Genomic DNA, 20,863 nt, shown 5'->3' on the forward strand with positions numbered 1-20,863 from the left:
TATACCATTCGAAAGGTTAGGAGATTACCTTTCCAACGGTGGGTCTTGGGGTCTGTAGCTGCTTAGATGCCTGAGATACAGGCTTCTAAGCAGCATGCCCCAATTTCCCTATATTGTCCATTGTAAATTTTAAATAAAGTTGAGTGGTGATGTTATCACGTCATTGCATGTGATGTCACGGCGCAAATCATTGGAATTAGGTGGGAGCCCCCAGATCGCCCTCAAGGTGGGCGAGTGCTACCGATGGCTCTGAGCCATCCTCAGCACCTGACTTGGACAATTTGCAACGGCTCACCTCACGCTATCGGCATTTATCATTGCACAAGCAGTTCTAGTGAACTGCTTGTGCAATGCCTCCTCCTGCAGATTTGCGGCCAATCGGCCGCTAGCAGTGGGTGTCAATCAGCCCAATTGTATAGGATCAGAGCAGGCAGACAAGTTATGGAGCAGCGGTCTTAAAACTGCTACTTCATAACTGCTATTTCCGGCGAGCCTGAAGGCTCATGCTGAAACAGGGGCATCAAGCTCCATTCGGAGCTTGATAATTCGGCCCCTTAGTCATTAATGTGGGGGGAAAAAAACAATTTGCAAGTTTAAGTTCTGAGATTTTTTCTGTATGAACTTAAACCCTCTTCCTATAACCCTTCTTATTGCTGCATACAATCTCATTTTATAATCCCTCCACTAGCTTGGTATAATATCTCTCTTAAACTCTTTGTACTGCCTGTGTAATCAGTTCCTATAAATCATTATATATCTCCATGCAATTTTTCCCTATTACTCCTCCCATTACCCCATATAATTACTCCTTCTGACACATATAGGGCTAGATTGCAAGTGGAGCACTAAATTATCTTGCTCCCGCATATGTGCAAAATTGCCCGACTGCGGGATTGTGATAATTAATCATCCATTACAAGTCACTGGTTATTGCTACCACTCGTCTTCGAAGTGTGCTGTACTTGTAATACCAGCTCACATTATCGTGAGGTGGTATTACAAAGTGGAGTGCTAATTTTGCTTGCATGCAAGTAATATATAACGCTCCACTTGCAGGGGCAGACTGATCTGATGGGCAAATAGGACCTGGACCGAGGGCCCAGCATGTCAGGGGGCCCAGAAATGGCATCTCCATGGATTTTGGTATGCTGCTTAAGCTGGGGCTGTCAGCCGCCCTATCACTAACTAAGCAGTGTGTTTAGTGGGGCCTTATGCCTGGATGTGGGGTTTGTTGATCAGGGGGGCCCTATCGGGGGTCTGTCGCTGTGAGGGCCATGGAGTGTGAGGTATTTGCTCTGGAGATTGGGGGCCTTTACTCTTTCCCTTAAAGTTGGGGTCCTGGCCCTGGAATTCGGGGGGGGGGGCCTGGTAGCGGTAGGGCAGGATGGCTACCATGTTCATTTGCATACATTTGAATACATTTGGGCTTGGTGTGATACAGCGGGGGCCCTTCCCTAATTTTTGCCCGGGGGCTCTGATTGGTCTCAGTCCGCCTCTGTCCACTTGTAATCTGGCTCTTCCTCTCGTCAGGCCTCCATATGACTCATGAAACAATCTTTAAAATTGCATGTTCGTAAAATATGAAAGAATTCCTCTTGCAGTGTTTTTTCCTACATACCTGCAGTTTTATTGAAGCGGCCATTTAAGATCATCAGATCATCCTTAAACACCTCTTCCCATCCTCTGCGATAAGTTGTCTGCCTCTTCCAGTAAGAAACATCTTCGTTATTTTCTATCCACTTAGTCACAGGTATGAGCTCCCTTGTATCACTGTTGTAGCTGTCTATCTGTTCGTCATCTACATACCCCACTGCCATAAATTGTGGCAGACCTGGGATGCGCTCTGACACTCCAGAATGGTAATAGCTCAGGCTGTGATAATCTAATATTTATGTAAAAACAGAAGCAAAAATAAAAATATATATATAAAAAAGAAAGAACTTGCTTTACTTGAGATTACTAACTAGGGGTTGAAATTATAGCAGTGTCACAGTTTTGTATTAGATTTTATTTAGTATAAAGTGAGATTTCAGGTTGAGACCAACCTTAAAAGGACATAAAACCCCATTTTTTTCTTTTACAATTCAGACAGAACATACAATTTTAAATAACTTTTCAATTTACTTCTATTATCAATTTTTCTTCGTTTTCTTGTTATCCTTTTTTGAAATACAATATAAAGTGAAGGAAGCAGAATAATATTAAACAGGATACTTATATAATTAAATAATATCTAAACTAATATCTAGTTATATATATAATAAGACTACCTGCTGTGGAGTTAAAGCTAAAGGCAAATAAAAACTAACAACGTAATTGTAAATAGTTATACAATTAAGTAAAAAGAGCTTCACTCCACATTGGAAGAGTAATAATTCTGCTTTTAGTGACTTATAATTGAATTACATTTGTAACATAGGAATTCTCATTCATACTAAATAACTTTATTCAAGGAAATCAGAAAAATTATAAAAGAAAACACACACACACAAATAGCTTGAGCTCAAAAAGTTAAAAAAACACTTAAACCAGCCAAAATGCTGAAACTCCCATTCTGATAAGATAATGAGTAATATAAGCCAGCAGTAACTATATCAAAGCTATTAATAGCCCTTACAATCCGAGGGCCAAAGTTAAATTATATTTTTTATCATTTTAAGCTAACTGCTAGGCTTCGGTATCGTTATGTATATGAAGGAGATCAGTATATATGCATGATAAGCAAATTTAAAACAACGGAGAGACAGAGCTGCTCCAAAGGACCACTGATGCGTGTTTCACAAAAACGCTTCCTCAGAGGGGGTGCGGACGGCCACTATTGTGATTTATTTATTGCTTCGTTAATCCCTCCTCGCTGTGTAATAGGAGTGACCAAATGGGGGTCAGCATCTAATTGGCCTTCAGGATTTGTCACTCATAGGGCGACGGCCAATTATAACAAAGTTATGCACCTTATCGATGACATCAGCTCCCTTGTCATATGGGGGCAGGACAAAGTATCATCATACATCATGTTCATAAGAGGCGTTACCAATCAAAAGAGGGATAAGTCTCTAGTGACGATATATGCATCATGGAAAGGTGTATTTCAAACAGCTGTCATATCCATAGTAGAATCCTATTGGCAGATCATGTTTATTAATTTCCACTATGTCAACTATCAACGGATGACAGTATCAAGAAATGGGGCAGCCCAAAATGTGACGGATACATAAAGAATAATAAAGCAAAATATGATTTGAAAATTGCATATATAACGCATATAGTAAGTATAACTCATAAATGAATCAGGCATTGGCATGATTGTAAATATAGTTATTACTATTATCAGACATTGCTGATTCATCTAAGCTCTAATCTCTTTCAGTATTAGATCGTGAAATCGATCAAATAAGGCAGCATCATTATATCATTTATTTTGTGTGAAATAATCATGTCATTGCTTTTACAGATACTTCAAGTCATATCTTGTATGGCCTTCAGGACTTGTCACTCACAGAGCGATGTCCAATTGTAGAGAGATTGTACATATTATCGTTAACATCAGCCCCCTAATGTAAGGGCAAGACAAAGTTTTGTCGATCAATGTATACCTAAGAGGCGTTACCAATCGGAGTGAAATGGGTCTGATGATGACGATAAATACGTCATAGAAAGGTGTATTTCAAAACAGCTGTCATATCCATAATAGGAGCCTGTTAGTAAATCTTGTTTACTAGTCTCAACGAATGACAATGTTAATAAAAGAATGTGGAAACCCAAAATAAAACAAATGCATTAAATTAATCTAAAATTACACAAAATAAGAAAAGTCTAACATTACAGAAAATAATAAACCACATTATCCAAAATAAAAAAAATATACCTAATCCCTATGAAAATAAAAAAGCCCCCCAGAATAAAAACACCCCCTAATCTAAGAATAAACTACCAATAGCCCTTAAAATGTTAAACAGCTCTTTTCCTTTAAAAAAATACTAAGCCCCCCTCTAACAGTAAAACCCCCCAGCCACCAAACCCCCCAAAATTAAAAAAACTTAACACTAAAAAACCTAAACTACCCATTGCCCCTAAAGGGGCATTTGTATGGGCATTGCCCTTAAAAGGGCATTCAGCTCTTTTTCACTGCCCTTAAAAGGGCATTCAGCTCTTTCTCAATTGCCCAAAAAATCCTAAAAAAATCCTAACAAAAAAAAATTTAAAATTAAAAAAGCCTAACACTAAAGCCCCAAATTTGTACTCACCGTTCCTGAAGTCCGGCGGAGAAGGTCTTCATCGAGGCGGGTCCATCATCTTCATCCACAGCGAAGGCAGCACGGAGCGGAGGTCCAGAGCGGTGTTCCCAGATGTGGCGATCCTCGGCGGCGGTCATCGGCGGTGGAGTGAAGGCTTCACTTCATATGATCGTCCGACCGCACACTGAATATTGAATGCAAGGTACCCCATATTTATTGGGGTGCCTTACATTCCTATTGGCTGAAATTTTCAAAATCAGCCAATAGGATGAGAGCTACTGAAATCTTATTGGCTGATTTGAACAGCCAAAAGGATTTCAGTAGCTCTAATCCTATTGGCTGATTTCAAATTTTCAGCCAATATGAATGCAAGGTACCCCAAATTGATTGTGGTACCTTGCATTCAATATTCAGTCTACGACGGATATCCGATGAAGAGGAGCCTCCATGCCGCCGAGGACCGCCATCGAGGACCGCCGCCGAGGAATGCCGCTGAGGATTCAGGCATAAGGAACACCACTCCATGCCGCCTTCACTCCAGATAAAGATAGAAGATGATGGATCCATCTGGAAGAAGACCTTTTCCGCTTGACTTCAGAAACAGTGAGTACCTATTTGGGGCTTAGGTTAAGGCTTTTTTATTTTCATTTTTGGGGTGTTTTTTTTAAGATTAGTGTTTTTTGGGGCTTAAAAAGGAGCTGATTGCCCTTTTAAGGGCAGTTAAAGAGCTGAATGCTGAAAAAGATAAGCACAGCGCATTCCTTCTAAGAGTAAAAGTTTTTATTTGCACATATAAGCGCCAATAAAATCACACTTACAGAATAAAAGAAAATTCATGCACATAATACAATATGTAGCCAACCGCTCTATTCCGCCGTCTAACGGATCATCAGTAGGACAGGAACTGGATGGAATAAGCCACAAACGAGACTGGCGCCAGTAAGCACTCGTGGGCACTCCGTCTAGCTGGATGAATCCGGAAGCGTGCGTGACGTCGAGCGTTGATGACCTCAACGCGTTTCGTCCTATAACGTTAGGACTTTCTCAAGAGGATAGATGTCACTTGTTGCCGGGTAAACCACTAAATAGCAGCAAAATTGATCTGATTGGTTCAAAGGACTGGTAACCACAAATCATGTAAATAGATAGCATATGCTATATGTGGTTATACCTAAGCAACAATGAGATGTGAGTGTACAGTTTACATAGCATATATAAACATTCCAAAAACATTAATTTCATAACATAATACTTTAAAATATACATAGAACAATGGAAACCAAGTATTATAAATAATAAAGTAAAATATGATTTAAAAAGGATATTGGGACCATATTGAGTAATTTGACCTATAAACAAATGAGCAACAATTAGCAGGGCAGCCTAATTAAAGGAAAAGATGAGATATTTACATGAAAGCATTTAGATCAAGATCTATATTGAGACCCCTGAGATTCAAAGTGTCTAGTTCATGAATCCAAAAAGGTTCTCTTTGGCGGAGTGTTCTAAGTCTATTTATATGTTTGCTAGGAGGTACCTCTTCAATAATTTTTACTTTGAGGCAATCAGGGTTGGACTTATGTTTATTTTTAAAATGATACGATACACTATGTGTGTCAAGTTCATGTGTGATGTTGTACTTTTGTTCACTGAACCTTTTCCTCATGGTTCTCTTAGTACGCCCGATATAAATAAGCTTACAGCTACAACTTAACATGTATACAAGGTATGTAGAGCTGCATGTGAACCTATTTTTGATGTTATATATCTTTTCCTGCTTGGAATCATGAAAATGATCCTGTTTGCAGATGTGAGAACACATTCCACATCTTGCTACCCCACATCTCTTAGTACCTGTAGAGGGAACTAACCAGTTATCACATATAGTGTTTTTCAGGGGTGGTCGCTTTATTGGTCTTAGTTTTGATGGAGCCAAAATGTTTTTAAGATCCCTGTTTTTCTTATATGTAATGGTGGGTCTGTCGGGTAGAGAATCTCCTAAAATTGGGTCAGCTTTCAAGATGCCCCAATGGGTGTTCATTATTTTTTCTATATATTTGCTGCCCTGACTATATGTCGTAATAAACCTGATGTTGTCCACCTTGTTTCTCTCTCTAGTAAGTAATGGATTAAGCATTAACTGTCTATCCATTTTTTCCACTTTCTTTTTAACCTCCTCTAAAAGTTCTCATCTTTTCCTTTAATTAGGCTGCCCTGCTAATTGTTGCTATAGACTGTCCCCAGCATGTTCTCTGTGTTCATTTGTTTATAGGTCAAATTACTCAATATGGTCCCAATATCCTTTTTAAATCATATTTTACTTTATTATTTATAATACTTGGTTTCCATTGTTCTATGTATATTTTAAAGTATTATGTTATGAAATTAATGTTTTTGGAATGTTTATATATGCTATGTAAACTGTACACTCACATCTCATTGTTGCTTAGGTATAACCACATATAGCATATGCTATCTATTTACATGATTTGTGGTTACCAGTCCTTTGAACCAATCAGATCAATTTTGCTGCTATTTAGTGGTTTACCCGGCAACAAGTGACATCTATCCTCTTGAGAAAGTCCTAACGTTATAGGACGAAACGCGTTGAGGTCATCAACGCTCGACGTCACGCACGCTTCCGGATTCATTCAGCTAGACGGAGTGCCCACGAGTGCTTACTGGCGCCAGTCTCGTTTGTGGCTTATTCCATCCAGTTCCTGTCCTACTGATGATCCGTTAGACGGCGGAATAGAGCGGTTGGCTACATATTGTATTATGTGCATGAATTTTCTTTTATTCTGTAAGTGTGATTTTATTGGCGCTTTTATGTGCAAATAAAAACTTTTACTCTTAGAAGGAATGCGCTGTGCTTATCTTTTTCAGCATCTCTAATCTCGGACACTCTAACAAGGAAGTTTCCTTCAAGCCACAGCTGCTTCGACCAATAGGCACACTTCAAGCGTGACACAGTACTTGGAGTCTCATTCGAGCTACACATTACCAGAAATTACGGTGCCACAGCAAAGAGAGGAGGGGGGGAAAAAATCACCCGATTTCAAAGATCTTCACATCGACCTTACAACTCTGTGGTCGTGAGTACCAGGACTATTGACTGACTCTATAGGATTTCCTAGAGATACGGTACTGTGCAACCACATTGTGCTCACCCCTCCGCTTTTCTCCTTCCTTTTTATCATCTTCATTGACTCATTTCCTTACCCATTATTTTTGAGCATTATATCATCCATTTTGAACATTAACATTTGTTATTTTAACTATCATTTGACCATTTCCATCCTTTACCGCAATCATTGTTCATTGCTTGACTGACTGCACGAAGTAGGGAGCGCTGATTTCCTTTGTCTTTTAGTCTAAAGAGCTGAATGCCCTTTTAAGGGCAATGCCTATACAAATGTCCCTTTAGACGCAATGGGTAGTTTAGTTTTTTTTTTATTTTGGGGGTTTGGTGGGTGGAGTTTTTTTTACTGTTAGGGGGGACTTAGTATTTTTTAGTGGTAAAAGAGCTGTTTAGCTTAGGGCAAAACCCTACAAAAGGCCCTTTTAAGGGCTAGTGGTAGTTTAGTATTAGATTAGGAGGTGTTTTTATTTTGGGGGGATTTTTTATTTTTATAGGGGTATTAGTTTAGGTTTAATTTTATTATGTTGGATACCTTTGTTTATTTTTTTCTGTACTTTTACTTTTTTTATTTTTTGTAACTGTAGCTTGGGGGGTTGTATCTTTTAAACATAGACTGCCCTCTGGGCAGGCTTATCGCCTAGTAATAATAATAATCATCATCTTTCTGTTTTTTTTACATATTAAATATTAAATACATTTTATTACTTCTTGTTTTTATACTTATATATACTTATAATATATTTATTGTTAAAGTACAATTACAAAACCCTTTTTTCGAAACTGCTTCAGACTGGAAAAGATTTATTAACAGTCGGACGGACATGATCTGCTGTAGCAGATCATGTCCGCCCGACATTGCTAAATGCCGTACGCTGTCGGCATTTAACATTGCACAAGCAGTTCTGGTGATCTTAAGACCGCTGCCTCTTAACTCCTGTTTCTGGCAAGCCTGAAGGATCCCACGGAAACAGGGTGATTAGGGGCCCCTAATAAATTGGCCCCAAAGTCTCAACCCTGTAGCTAGTTACTACTAGACAACATATACACTAAAATATATTATACAAAGAAAGCTAGGGGTCGATCCGATAAAAATCGTCGCCCGCAAAAGCCGGCGACGCCAATATTTACGCTGGTTTGGTATCACATATACGGCGTAACCTAGAAGTTACGCGCGTATATTTCTGCCGTCGCCCGTAGTTTTTTGGGCCATAGGCAGGTATACCAAACCAGCGCAGTTTGGTATCCAATATGCAGCGTAAGGACTTGCGTGGCGAAAATGGAGAAATCTTACTCCATTTTCACCTCGCCACAAAAAGCAGCCATAAGAAGCCTTACGCTGACTATTGGAGCCCCGTAACTCCCTAAACTAACTAGAAAATAAACCTAACGCATGCCGCAATGTCTATCTACCTGTCACCCGCGATCTGCTAAATAAAACCTAACACCTAACGCATGCGCAATGTCTAACTACCTGTCAACCACGATCCCCCCCCCAAAATCCCTAATAAAGTTATTAACCCCTAAACCGCCGCTCCCGGACCCCGCCGCCATCTACATAAACTAACCCCCTACTGTGAGCCCCTAAAACCGCCGCCATCTACCTTATCTATCGCCTAATGTGAACCCCTAAAACCGCCGCCATCTACCTTATCTATCCCCTAATGTGAACCCCTTACACCGCTGTCATCTACCTTATCTATCCCCTAATCTGACCCCTTACACCGCCGCCATCTATATAAAAATTATTAACCCCTAATCTAATCCCCCTATACCGCCGCCAGCTATATTAATAGTATTAACCCCTAATGTAAGCCCCTTACACCGCCGCCATCTCTATTAAAATGATTAACCCCTAATTTAATCTACCTACCCCGCCGCCAGCTATGTTATCTATATTAACCCTAAGTATATTATAGTTAATATAGTTATTACATTATATATATTAACTATATTAACCCTAATTATATTAGGGTTAATATAGTTAATATAGTTACTATAGTATTTATATTAACTATATTAACTCTATCTAACCCTAACACCCCTAACTAAATTTTTATTAAATTAATCTAATTCATTTTATAAACTAAAATATTCCTATTTAAATCTAAATACTTACCTATAAAATAAACCCTAAGATAGCTACAATATAATTAATAATTACATTGTAGCTATGTTAGGGTTAATATTTATTTTACAGGTAAATTGTTAATTATTTTAACTAGGTATAATAGCTATTAAATAGTTATTAACTATTTAATATCTACCTAGTTAAAATAATTACCCAATTACCTGTAAAATAAATCCTAACCTAAGTTACAAATACACCTACACTATCAATAAATTAACTAAATTACAAATATCTATCTAAAAACACAATTAAATTAACTAAACTAAATTACAAAAAAAAACAAACACTAAATTACAAAAAATAAAAAAAAGATTACAAGATTTTTAAGCTAATTACACCTATTCTAAGCCCCCTAATAAAATAATAAAGCCCCCCAAAATAAAAAAAATTCCCTGCCCTATTCTAAATTAAATAAAGTTCAAAGCTCTTTACCTTACCAGCCCTTAAAAGGGCCTTTTGTGGGGCATGCCCCAAAGAATTCAGCTCTTTTGCATTTAAAAACATATACAATACCCCCCCCCATTACAACCCACCACCCACATACCCCTATTCTAAACCCACCCAAACCCCCCTTAAAAAAGCCTAACACTACCCCCCTGAAGATCTCCCTACCTTGTCTTCACCACACCGGGCCGAACTCCTCATCCGATCCGGGCGATGTCTTGCTCCAAGCGGCAAAGAAGAATTCTTCCTCCGGCGATGTCTTCCTCCAAGCGGCAAAGAAGAATTCTTCCTCCCGGCGACGTCTTCCTCCAAGCGGCAGCAAAGTCTTCTTCCTTCCGGCAGCATCTTCCATGAAGCGGCATCTTCAATCTTTCTTCGCTCCGCCGCCGCGGAGCATCCATCCCGGCCGACGACTGAACGACGAATGAGGTACCTTTAAATGACGTCATCCAAGATGGCGTCCGCCGAATTCCGATTGGCTGATAGGATTCTATCAGCCAATCGGAATTAAGGTAGAAAAATCTGATTGGCTGATTGAATCAGCCAATCAGATTCAAGTTCAATCCGATTGGCTGAACCAATCAGCCAATCGGATTGAACTTGAATCTGATTGGCTGATTCAATCAGCCAATCAGATTTTTCTACCTTAATTCCGATTGGCTGATAGATTCCTATCAGCCAATCGGAATTCGGCGGACGCCATCTTGGATGACGTCATTTAAAGGTACCTCATTCGTCGTTCAGTCGTCGGCCGGGATGGATGCTCCGCGGTGGCGGAGCAAAGAAAGAAGATTGATGATGCCGCTTCATGGAAGAAGACTTTGCTGCCGCTTGGAGGAAGACGTCGCCGGGAGGAAGAATTCTTCTTTGCCGCTTGGAGGAAGACATCGCCAGAGGAAGAATTCTTCTTTGCCGCTTGGAGCAAGACATCGCCCGGATCGGATGAGGAGTTCGGCCCGGTGTGGTGAAGACAAGGTAGGGAGATCTTCAGGGGGGTAGTGTTAGGCTTTTTTAAGGGGGGTTTGGGTGGGTTTAGAATAGGGGTATGTGGGTGGTGGGTTGTAATGGGGGGGGGGGGGATTGTATATGTTTTTAAATGCAAAAGAGCTGAATTCTTTGGGGCATGCCCCACAAAAGGCCCTTTTAAGGGCTGGTAAGGTAAAGAGCTTTGAACTTTATTTAATTTAGAATAGGGCAGGGAATTTTTTTTATTTTGGGGGCTTTATTATTTTATTAGGGGGCTTAGAATAGGTGTAATTAGCTTAAAAATCTTGTAATCTTTTTTTTATTTTTTGTAATTTAGTTTAGTTAATTTAATTGTGTTTTTAGATAGATATTTGTAATTTGGTTAATTTATTGATAGTGTAGGTGTATTTGTAACTTAGGTTAGGATTTATTTTACAGGTAATTAGGTAATTACTTTAACTAGGTAGATATTAATTAGTTAATAACTATTTAATAGCTATTATACCTAGTTAAAATAATTAACAATTTACCTGTAAAATAAATATTAACCCTAACATAGCTACAATGTAATTATTAATTATATTGTAGCTATCTTAGGGTTTATTTTATAGGTAAGTATTTAGATTTAAATAGGAATATTTTAGTTTATAAAATGAATTAGATTAATTTAATAAAAATTTAGTTAGGGGTGTTAGGGTTAGATAGAGTTAATATAGTTAATATAAATACTATAGTAACTATATTAACTATATTAACCCTAATATAATTAGGGTTAATATAGTTAATATATATATAATGTAATACCTATATTAACTATAATATACTTAGGGTTAATATAGATAACATAGCTGGCGGCGGGGTAGGTAGATTAAATTAGGGGTTAATCATTTTAATAGAGATGGCGGCGGTGTAAGGGGCTTACATTAGGGGTTAATAATTTTAATAGAGATGGCGGCGGTGTAAGGGGCTTACATTAGGGGTTAATAATTTTAATATAGATGGCGGCGGTGTTAGGGGCTCACTTTAGGGGGTTATAGATTTAATATAGCTGGCGGCGGGGTACGGGAGCGGCGGTTTAGGGGTTAATAACTTTATTAGGTTGCGGCGGGGTACGGGAGCGGCGGTTTAGGGGTTAATAACTTTTTTTATTGTTAGGCTAGTGAGGGGGGATAGCGGATAGAGGGTTAGACGTGTCGGGCTATGTTTAGGAGGCGTGTTAGACAGTGCGGGTGATTTAGACTTTAGTCAGGTTTTGTAGGCGCCGGCAGTTTCTAACGTGGCGCAAGTCACTGGCGACTCCAAAAATCTGTACTTACGCAGATTTCTGGACATCGCTACTTTGTGAGACTTGCGCCACTTTAACAAGTGACGGCGCCGCATATTGGATGGCTCGAGTTGCGAGCTGAAACTGCGGGCGACGCAGGTTCCCTCGCTTGCGCCGCAAACTGCGATCTATATCGGATCGCGCCCCTAGTATTCTTTTATTTACACTTAAGCTAAAGTCTCAATACTGTAGCAATTATTTTTGAATTACGTTTTTTTTCTTTGTTGCATCTAAAACATAAAAATATAAACAAAATATATTATAGTTTATTTATTTACCTTTGAAAAAAAAAGTTGTACTAAAAATATATATTATTTATGACTACCAATAAAAGTTGTGGGAGCTGTCAAAATCATCCAATAAACAATATGTATCTATGAATAGGTTGCACTCTAACATGCACTTTCTCTTGTTACACACATATCCATTTTGAACATGTTTAAAGTGATACTGCACTGTAAATTGCTTCTCCTTTAATCTGTTTCCAATGACTTGTTATAACAGCTGTAGTGTATAGGGAATTGCTCCTTTAGCTTATTTTTGTACTTGGAATAGTTGTTTTGCTCATTGAAACCAAAATCTCTTATCCCACCTGCTGATGTATTTTGTTTACATAGCTTTTCTATAGAGAAAACAGAAGTCAATGTGGCTAAATTAAAATGTGTTAAGAGAAATTAGGAAAAAAATATAGGGCATTTAAATTACTTAAAGAAAATAGTACAGACTCAACATTCCAAATAAATAAGGAATGTAAAAAAGCATGCAAAACAACAATCACATTGGCCAACATGAAAGATTAATTGCGAAGGATTATAAGTCAAACCCTAAAATGTTGTTTTTTTAAGTACATAAATGGCAAAATCTCTAATAAAGAAAATATAGGTACATTAAAATGTGTCAAGGCTAGTATGATTAACAGTGACAGGGAGAAGGCTGAGGTACTAAACCATTTAATTTCTTCAGTATACACAAGAGAGGAACCAATGCTACTTTAAAACAAACTAGAACATACAAGCCCATACCATTAACTTGGTTTTCACTAGAGGATATCAGGAAAAAATTGGGTAATATTAAGGTAGATAAAACTCCAGGCCAAAATGTATAAAAAGTGTTTGAAAAAGATATGGTATATGACAAGGTTTTTGACAGGGAAGGGCTCAAAGATGTATTTATACTGTATGTGTATATATCTGTATGTGTGTATGTATATATGTGTGTGTGTTTCTATATATATATATATATATATATATAACAGCCAAAAGGAAGTGCACTCTCAGGTCTTTCACAGCAAAGGTTACTTTATTGATGTAACGTTTTCGGAGGACTTGCCTCCTTCATCAGCATGGTGACTTAAACACAAAACACAAAATATATAGTGTCATACTTACAATAAACATTCAAAACCATTCCCCTTTCCCTTGGCGCCAAACTGCCGATGTTGGAACGCATACTGCGTTCCACCGGCGATAAGAACCGGAAGTGGTGTGTCACATCACTTCCGGAAGACCAATATTGCTAACAATATTGACGATGTCAATAAAGTGAATTGTGTGAAGTGGATCAAAAATTTCAAAACGTGTCCACAGGGTGTATCATAATACTAACATATGTGAGTGCAGATACTATTAAAAAAAACAGAACCAGTGCCGTAAATAGGTGTTGTGCCACAACTGGTTGCACGTTACCATGGCAACCTATATACACTAATCGTGCCCCAATGGCAAACTAAAAAGGCTTGTTCAAAAATTGTGTGCAATAAATTCATGTCATAGCCTGTGAACTTTGAACAGTGCAATGTCTATACACATATGTGTTTTTTAAAAAAAATTAATCAAAGAAAATATAATAAGAAAATACATTGCTTGCTTTAGTGTCGTGCAGTTTTAGGATTTAAGCTGAAACTTTAAAGTTATACACTGCTGCATTAGGATATCATCCCTACTCCTTTTGGGTAAGGAATACATTTAAAGATTGCTAGATTACACCTAAGTAATGCGGACATATTTCTCCGAATTACAATGTATACACATTTTCCAGGGTAATGATGTAAGTTGGGTGTATTAAGGGTAGGAGATCCCTAATTACATAGTTATAAATTATATGTACGAATCCCATGCTTATATAAACCCCTAGTTATATCAAGAGGTACCCCCATATTAGAATCCCCCTAATTATGCTTGACTAGCTAGCTATGACTAGGTCATTCACTTCATGAACCTTGGTTTTACTAAAAACAATGTTACCACACATTCCACACTTAACCCCTTATTGCGTAGTACTACTTCAATAAGGGTCACAAAAAAAGGAAAATAAAAATTAAAAATGAGAAATTAAAATAAACAAAAATTATGGTTCCTATATTCAATGCAATAGTCCCACTGGGTGATGGTATGGCTCTATAATTCCCAGGATGTATCATGTCCCTCTTGTCACAAATCAACTGTGGTTCTATATTGTTCCCGTATTCCTACTGGATATTATTTCACATATTTTTTCCACATATTTTTTCACATATTGTATCACTCTACTTATTCATGTCACTATTCCAGGAACATCATCGTATCTTAACTTCTTTACATGATCTTTGCATCTTTGCTGGATTTGTTATATTCCATGTGATTTTATAAGGCATTCATTATGTGCTCCATGGATGTTTAACCAATTCAGTGAGCCTTGTAATGATGGAATGGCTATGTGTGTTTTAGTAATGCATGGTAACTCCAAGGCACCACTACCTGACTTCCACTCAGGAACTGGAAGTACCAAAGTCCCCCATACCTGGTGCTGTGAGTGTTTCTGAGCAAGTTCACCCCCTATAACGGGATCAGTCGAGCCCAGAACTCACAGAGTCATAGTAGTCTAGGTACCGTACCCTCAGAATGTATCACACTTTAGTGCCATATTACAATAAGGCTTTGAAATCGGGAGTTGTGTTAAGTCCACCCGGGTGTACCGTGCCCAATCGGTACATCCACTGTGCTTCCCGCTGTAGAAGTATCTTGCCCCTGTCACCACCCCTGTCCAAAGGGGGGACATGGTCGATGAGTGTATATCTTATTGATGCCACCGGATGTTTATGTTGTGCACAATGCCTGGCCACAGGTTGATCTGAATCTCCAGACTTCAGAGCTGCCCGGATAGCATGACGATGATTTGCCATTCTTTCTCTGAGGGTGCCCGTTGTCTTGCCTACATAAAAGCGAGAACACAGACACACCAACAGATATATGACAAATGTTGTTGTGCAAGTGATGGAGTGACGAATATTGTATTGTCGATTAGTGTGTGGATGATGGAATATCTTTGTGTTCATAAGACCGTTACAGGTGGTGCACCCCAGACATCTATATGATCCCTTGATGTTAGTATATGTCATGGATCTGTAGCTTGCCCTTGGGTCCGTTTTGACCAACAGGTCCCGCAGGTTTGTGCCCCTCCTGTATCCCACCATAGGTGTAAGGTGTTTACTAAAGCGTAGCTTTGGGTCAGATGTCACAATCGGCCAATGTGTTCTTAAAATCGATCCCACTTTTCTAGTACTGGGAGAAAATGTGGTGGCCATTATGAGCTTTTCATCTGTGGTTTCTCTCTGTTTCTTTGTTAACAGTTGTGTTTGTGTATACTGTGATACTTCTTCCATCATCTGTTTAATGTCTTGTGACTTATAACCTCTCTCCGAAAATTTTGCACCCATTTCCAACAACTGGGAGGCTCCCTTCATAGGATCAGAGTTGTTCCTGACTGTCCTAATTAATTGTGATTTTAATATACCCTTCAGGAGTGCTGGAGGATGACAGCTATCTGATCTTAACAGGGAATTCCTGTCTGTAGGTTTACTAAATAGTGTACACCCCAGTCCCTGTGCTGTTTTATACACCTCAAGATCAAGAAAATTAATGGAGTGTAAATCAGCACACATTTTGAACCGAACCGTGGTTGGTGTGTTATTAAACAAATCAAACCAGCCATGGAGTTCATCCATGCCCCCTCTCCAGATCAAAAAAATATCATCTATGAACCTACGGTAAAAAATGATAGAAGAATCACATTTACCCCATAGGTAAATAGCTACGCTTTAGTAAACACCTTACACCTATGGTGGGATACAGGAGGGGCACAAACCTGCGGGACCTGTTGGTCAAAACGGACCCAAGGGCAAGCTACAGATCCATGACATATACTAACATCAAGGGATCATATAGATGTCTGGGGTGCACCACCTGTAACGGTCTTATGAACACAAAGATATTCCATCATCCACACACTAATCGACAATACAATATTCGTCACTCCATCACTTGCACAACAACATTTGTCATATATCTGTTGGTGTGTCCGTGTTCTCGCTTTTATGTAGGCAAGACAACGGGCACCCTCAGAGAAAGAATGGCAAATCATCGTCATGCTATCCGGGCAGCTCTGAAGTCTGGAGATTCAGATCAACCTGTGGCCAGGCATTGTGCACAACATAAACATCCGGTGGCATCAATAAGATATACACTCATCGACCATGTCCCCCCTTTGGACAGGGGTGGTGACAGGGGCAAGATACTTCTACAGCGGGAAGCACAGTGGATGTACCGATTGGGCACGGTACACCCGGGTGGACTTAACACAACTCCCGATTTCAAAGCCTTATTGTAATATGGCACTAAAGTGTGATACATTCTGAGGGTACGGTACCTAGACTACTATGACTCTGTGAGTTCTGGGCTCGACTGATCCCGTTATAGGGGGTGAACTTGCTCAGAAACACTCACAGCACCAGGTATGGGGGACTTTGGTACTTCCAGTTCCTGAGTGGAAGTCAGGTAGTGGTGCCTTGGAGTTACCATGCATTACTAAAACACACATAGCCATTCCATCATTACAAGGCTCACTGAATTGGTTAAACATCCATGGAGCACATAATGAATGCCTTATAAAATCACATGGAATATAACAAATCCAGCAAAGATGCAAAGATCATGTAAAGAAGTTAAGATACGATGATGTTCCTGGAATAGTGACATGAATAAGTAGAGTGATACAATATGTGAAAAAATATGTGGAAAAAATATGTGAAATAATATCCAGTAGGAATACGGGAACAATATAGAACCACAGTTGATTTGTGACAAGAGGGACATGATACATCCTGGGAATTATAGAGCCATACCATCACCCAGTGGGACTATTGCATTGAATATAGGAACCATAATTTTTGTTTATTTTAATTTCTCATTTTTAATTTTTATTTTCCTTTTTTTGTGACCCTTATTGAAGTAGTACTACGCAATAAGGGGTTAAGTGTGGAATGTGTGGTAACATTGTTTTTAGTAAAACCAAGGTTCATGAAGTGAATGACCTAGTCATAGCTAGCTAGTCAAGCATAATTAGGGGGATTCTAATATGGGGGTACCTCTTGATATAACTAGGGGTTTATATAAGCATGGGATTCGTACATATAATTTATAACTATGCAATTAGGGATCTCCTACCCTTAATACACCCAACTTACATCATTACCCTGGAAAATGTGTATACATTGTAATTCGGAGAAATATGTCCGCATTACTTAGGTGTAATCTAGCAATCTTTAAATGTATTCCTTACTCAAAAGGAGTAGGGATGATATCCTAATGCAGCAGTGTATAACTTTAAAGTTTCAGCTTAAATCCTAAAACTGCACGACACTAAAGCAAGCAATGTATTTTCTTATTATATTTTCTTTGATTAATTTTTTTTAAAAAACACATATGTGTATAGACATTGCACTGTTCAAAGTTCACAGGCTATGACATGAATTTATTGCACACAATTTTTGAACAAGCCTTTTTAGTTTGCCATTGGGGCACGATTAGTGTATATAGGTTGCCATGGTAACGTGCAACCAGTTGTGGCACAACACCTATTTACGGCACTGGTTCTGTTTTTTTTAATAGTATCTGCACTCACATATGTTAGTATTATGATACACCCTGTGGACACGTTTTGAAATTTTTGATCCACTTCACACAATTCACTTTATTGACATCGTCAATATTGTTAGCAATATTGGTCTTCCGGAAGTGATGTGACACACCACTTCCGGTTCTTATCGCCGGTGGAACGCAGTATGCGTTCCAACATCGGCAGTTTGGCGCCAAGGGAAAGGGGAATGGTTTTGAATGTTTATTGTAAGTATGACACTATATATTTTGTGTTTTGTGTTTAAGTCACCATGCTGATGAAGGAGGCAAGTCCTCCGAAAACGTTACATCAATAAAGTAACCTTTGCTGTGAAAGACCTGAGAGTGCACTTCCTTTTGGCTGTTATTTGTTATTTAAAGTTGCACCCAGGCAGTTTTCCACTTGTGGGCAAGATCTGGAATTTTGGATATCTATATATATATATATATATATATATATATATAATATAAATGTATGTATATATATATATATATATATATATATATATATATATATATATATATATATATATATATATATATATGTGTATATATATGCACATACACACATATATGTACATATATAAACACATACAAATATACACACATATACATAAACCTTTGAGCCCTTCCCTGTCAAACACCTTGACATATACCACTGATTACCATATTAGGTAGTATGCATGAATAAAAAAAATAATAAACATTGCATGGGTTTAATTGCCACAGCTTTATTTGTAAACCATAAATATTAATCATAACAATAAATAACATAACCACAAGTAAATCCCATAGTAGTGCTTGCTCCCACATAAACCTCAACATCCCAAAAGTAGTAAATCAGCCCCCCCCAAAAAACCTCTCCTGATCAACCATTAGGTACCCCCATAAAACCACTAAGCCCCAAGGATAGTGGACCCCCCCAAAAAAAAATAAGTTGTGACAAAAAAACTAACCTCTTTGCATGTTAACTTCAAAGAAAATTGGCACCCTACAGGTATCCCAAACCCTCTGCATTCTCTCTTAACCTACTCCATCTTGATATCAAACTAACCCCTCCACCTACCTAGGTTTAGCTTTCAAAAAAGAATACAAGGAGAATAAAGCAAATTTGATGATAATAGTAAATTGGAAAGTAGTTTAAAATTGCATGCCCTATCTGAATCATGAAAGTTTAATTTTGACTAGACTTTCCCTCTAAAATAAAAAAATGCTCAGTATAGGTGGGGATACAAAAGACAAACAGCTAGATTACGAGTTTGAGCGTTCGTCTTTTAATGCGGAAAAATATGGTATTTTCAGCGTTAAAACAGCAACGCTGGTATTATGAGTCTTGTCGGTATAGATGTACCGCAAGCCTTTTAGCCTTTTAGCTGATTGGAACAGCCAACAGAATGAGAGCTCAATCCTATTGGCTGATTGGAGCAGCCAATAGGATGAGAGCTCAATCCTATTGGCTGATTGGAACAGCCAATAGGATTTAAGCAGCTCTAATTCCTATTGGCTAATTTAAATCTTTCAGCCAATAGGAATGCAAGGGACGCAATCTTGGATTGCGTCACTTGCATTGAAGATTTAGTATACGGCAGCGACCGTATGAAGAGGATGCTCCGTTCCAGATGTCTTAAGGATGGACCCGCTCCACGCCAGATGGATGAAGAGAGAAGAGGCTGCCTGGACTTCTTGCCACCTGGATGAGGACTTCGCCGGCTGGTTGAAGAAAGAAGAGGCCGTCTGGATGAAGACTTCTCGCTGCCTGGATGAGGACTTCACCGGCTGGATGAAGATCCTTCAAGCAGGACTTCAACAACTGTAAGTGGATCGTCGGGGGTTAGTGTTAGGTTTTTTTAAGGGTTTTTTGGGTGGGATTTTATTTTAGCTTAGGGTTTGGGCGATTCATAAAAGAGCTGAATGCCTTTTTAAGGGCAAGGCAAAATAGCTAAATGCCCTTTTAAGGGCAATGCCCATACAAATGCCCTTTTCAGGGCAATGGTTAGCTTGGGTTATTTTAGATAGTTTTTTTTATTTGGGTGGTTGGTTGGGTGGTGGGTTTTACTGTTGGGGGGGTGTTTGTATTTTTTATACAGGTAAAAGAGCTGATATCTTTGGGGCAATGCCCCACAAAAGGCCCTTTTAAGGGGTATTGGTAGTTTATTGTAGGCTAGGGTTTTTTTTATTTTGGGTGGGCTTTTTTATTTTGATAGGGCTATTCGATTAGGTGTAATTCTTTTTTATTTTTGATAATTTGTTTGTTATTTTTTGTAATGTTAGTTTTTTTATTTTTAGTCATTTTAGTGGTTTTATTATTTTTTGTAATGTTAGTTTTTAGTGTAAGGCAGGTTAGGTTTTATTTCACAGGTAAGTTTGTATTTATTTTAACTAGGTAGTTAATAACTATTTATTAACTAGTCTACCTAGTTAAGATAAATACAAACTTACCAGTGAAATAAAAATAAAACCTAAGCTAGCTATAATATAACTATTAGTTATATTGTAGCTAGCTTAGGTTTTATTTTACAGGTAAGTATGTGTTTAGTTTTAAATAGGAATTCTTTTTTTTTAATAATTGTAAGTTTAATTTAGCTGTATTTTAATTATGTTAAAGTTAGGGGGTGTTAGGGTTAGGGTTACGTTAGGGTTAGGTTTAGGGGTTAATATATTTATTTAGTAGTAGTGATGTGGGAGGCCAGAGGT

At 38.3% G+C, this 20,863-nt stretch overlaps 1 protein-coding gene and 1 long non-coding RNA gene across 3 annotated transcripts in view; one reads left to right on the forward strand and one right to left on the reverse strand.

The window, feature by feature from the left end:
• LOC128667057 (uncharacterized) overlaps positions 1-20,863 on the forward strand; it is a 157,740-nt gene that overhangs the window by 88,158 nt on the left and 48,719 nt on the right. The gene's annotated exons all lie outside the window — the stretch shown is intronic.
• The window catches only part of LOC128667055 (uncharacterized), a 233,165-nt gene that overhangs the window by 58,591 nt on the left and 153,711 nt on the right, over positions 1-20,863 (reverse strand). For both annotated transcript variants that reach the window (XM_053721938.1, XM_053721937.1), the window contains one exon: positions 1,619-1,882. In XM_053721938.1, coding sequence (XP_053577913.1) covers positions 1,619-1,882 — 264 coding nt within the window. The remainder of the gene's footprint in view (positions 1-1,618; positions 1,883-20,863) is intronic.

Source organism: Bombina bombina, chromosome 7, assembly GCF_027579735.1.
Source record: "Bombina bombina isolate aBomBom1 chromosome 7, aBomBom1.pri, whole genome shotgun sequence".
Classification (NCBI taxonomy): domain Eukaryota; kingdom Metazoa; phylum Chordata; class Amphibia; order Anura; family Bombinatoridae; genus Bombina; species Bombina bombina.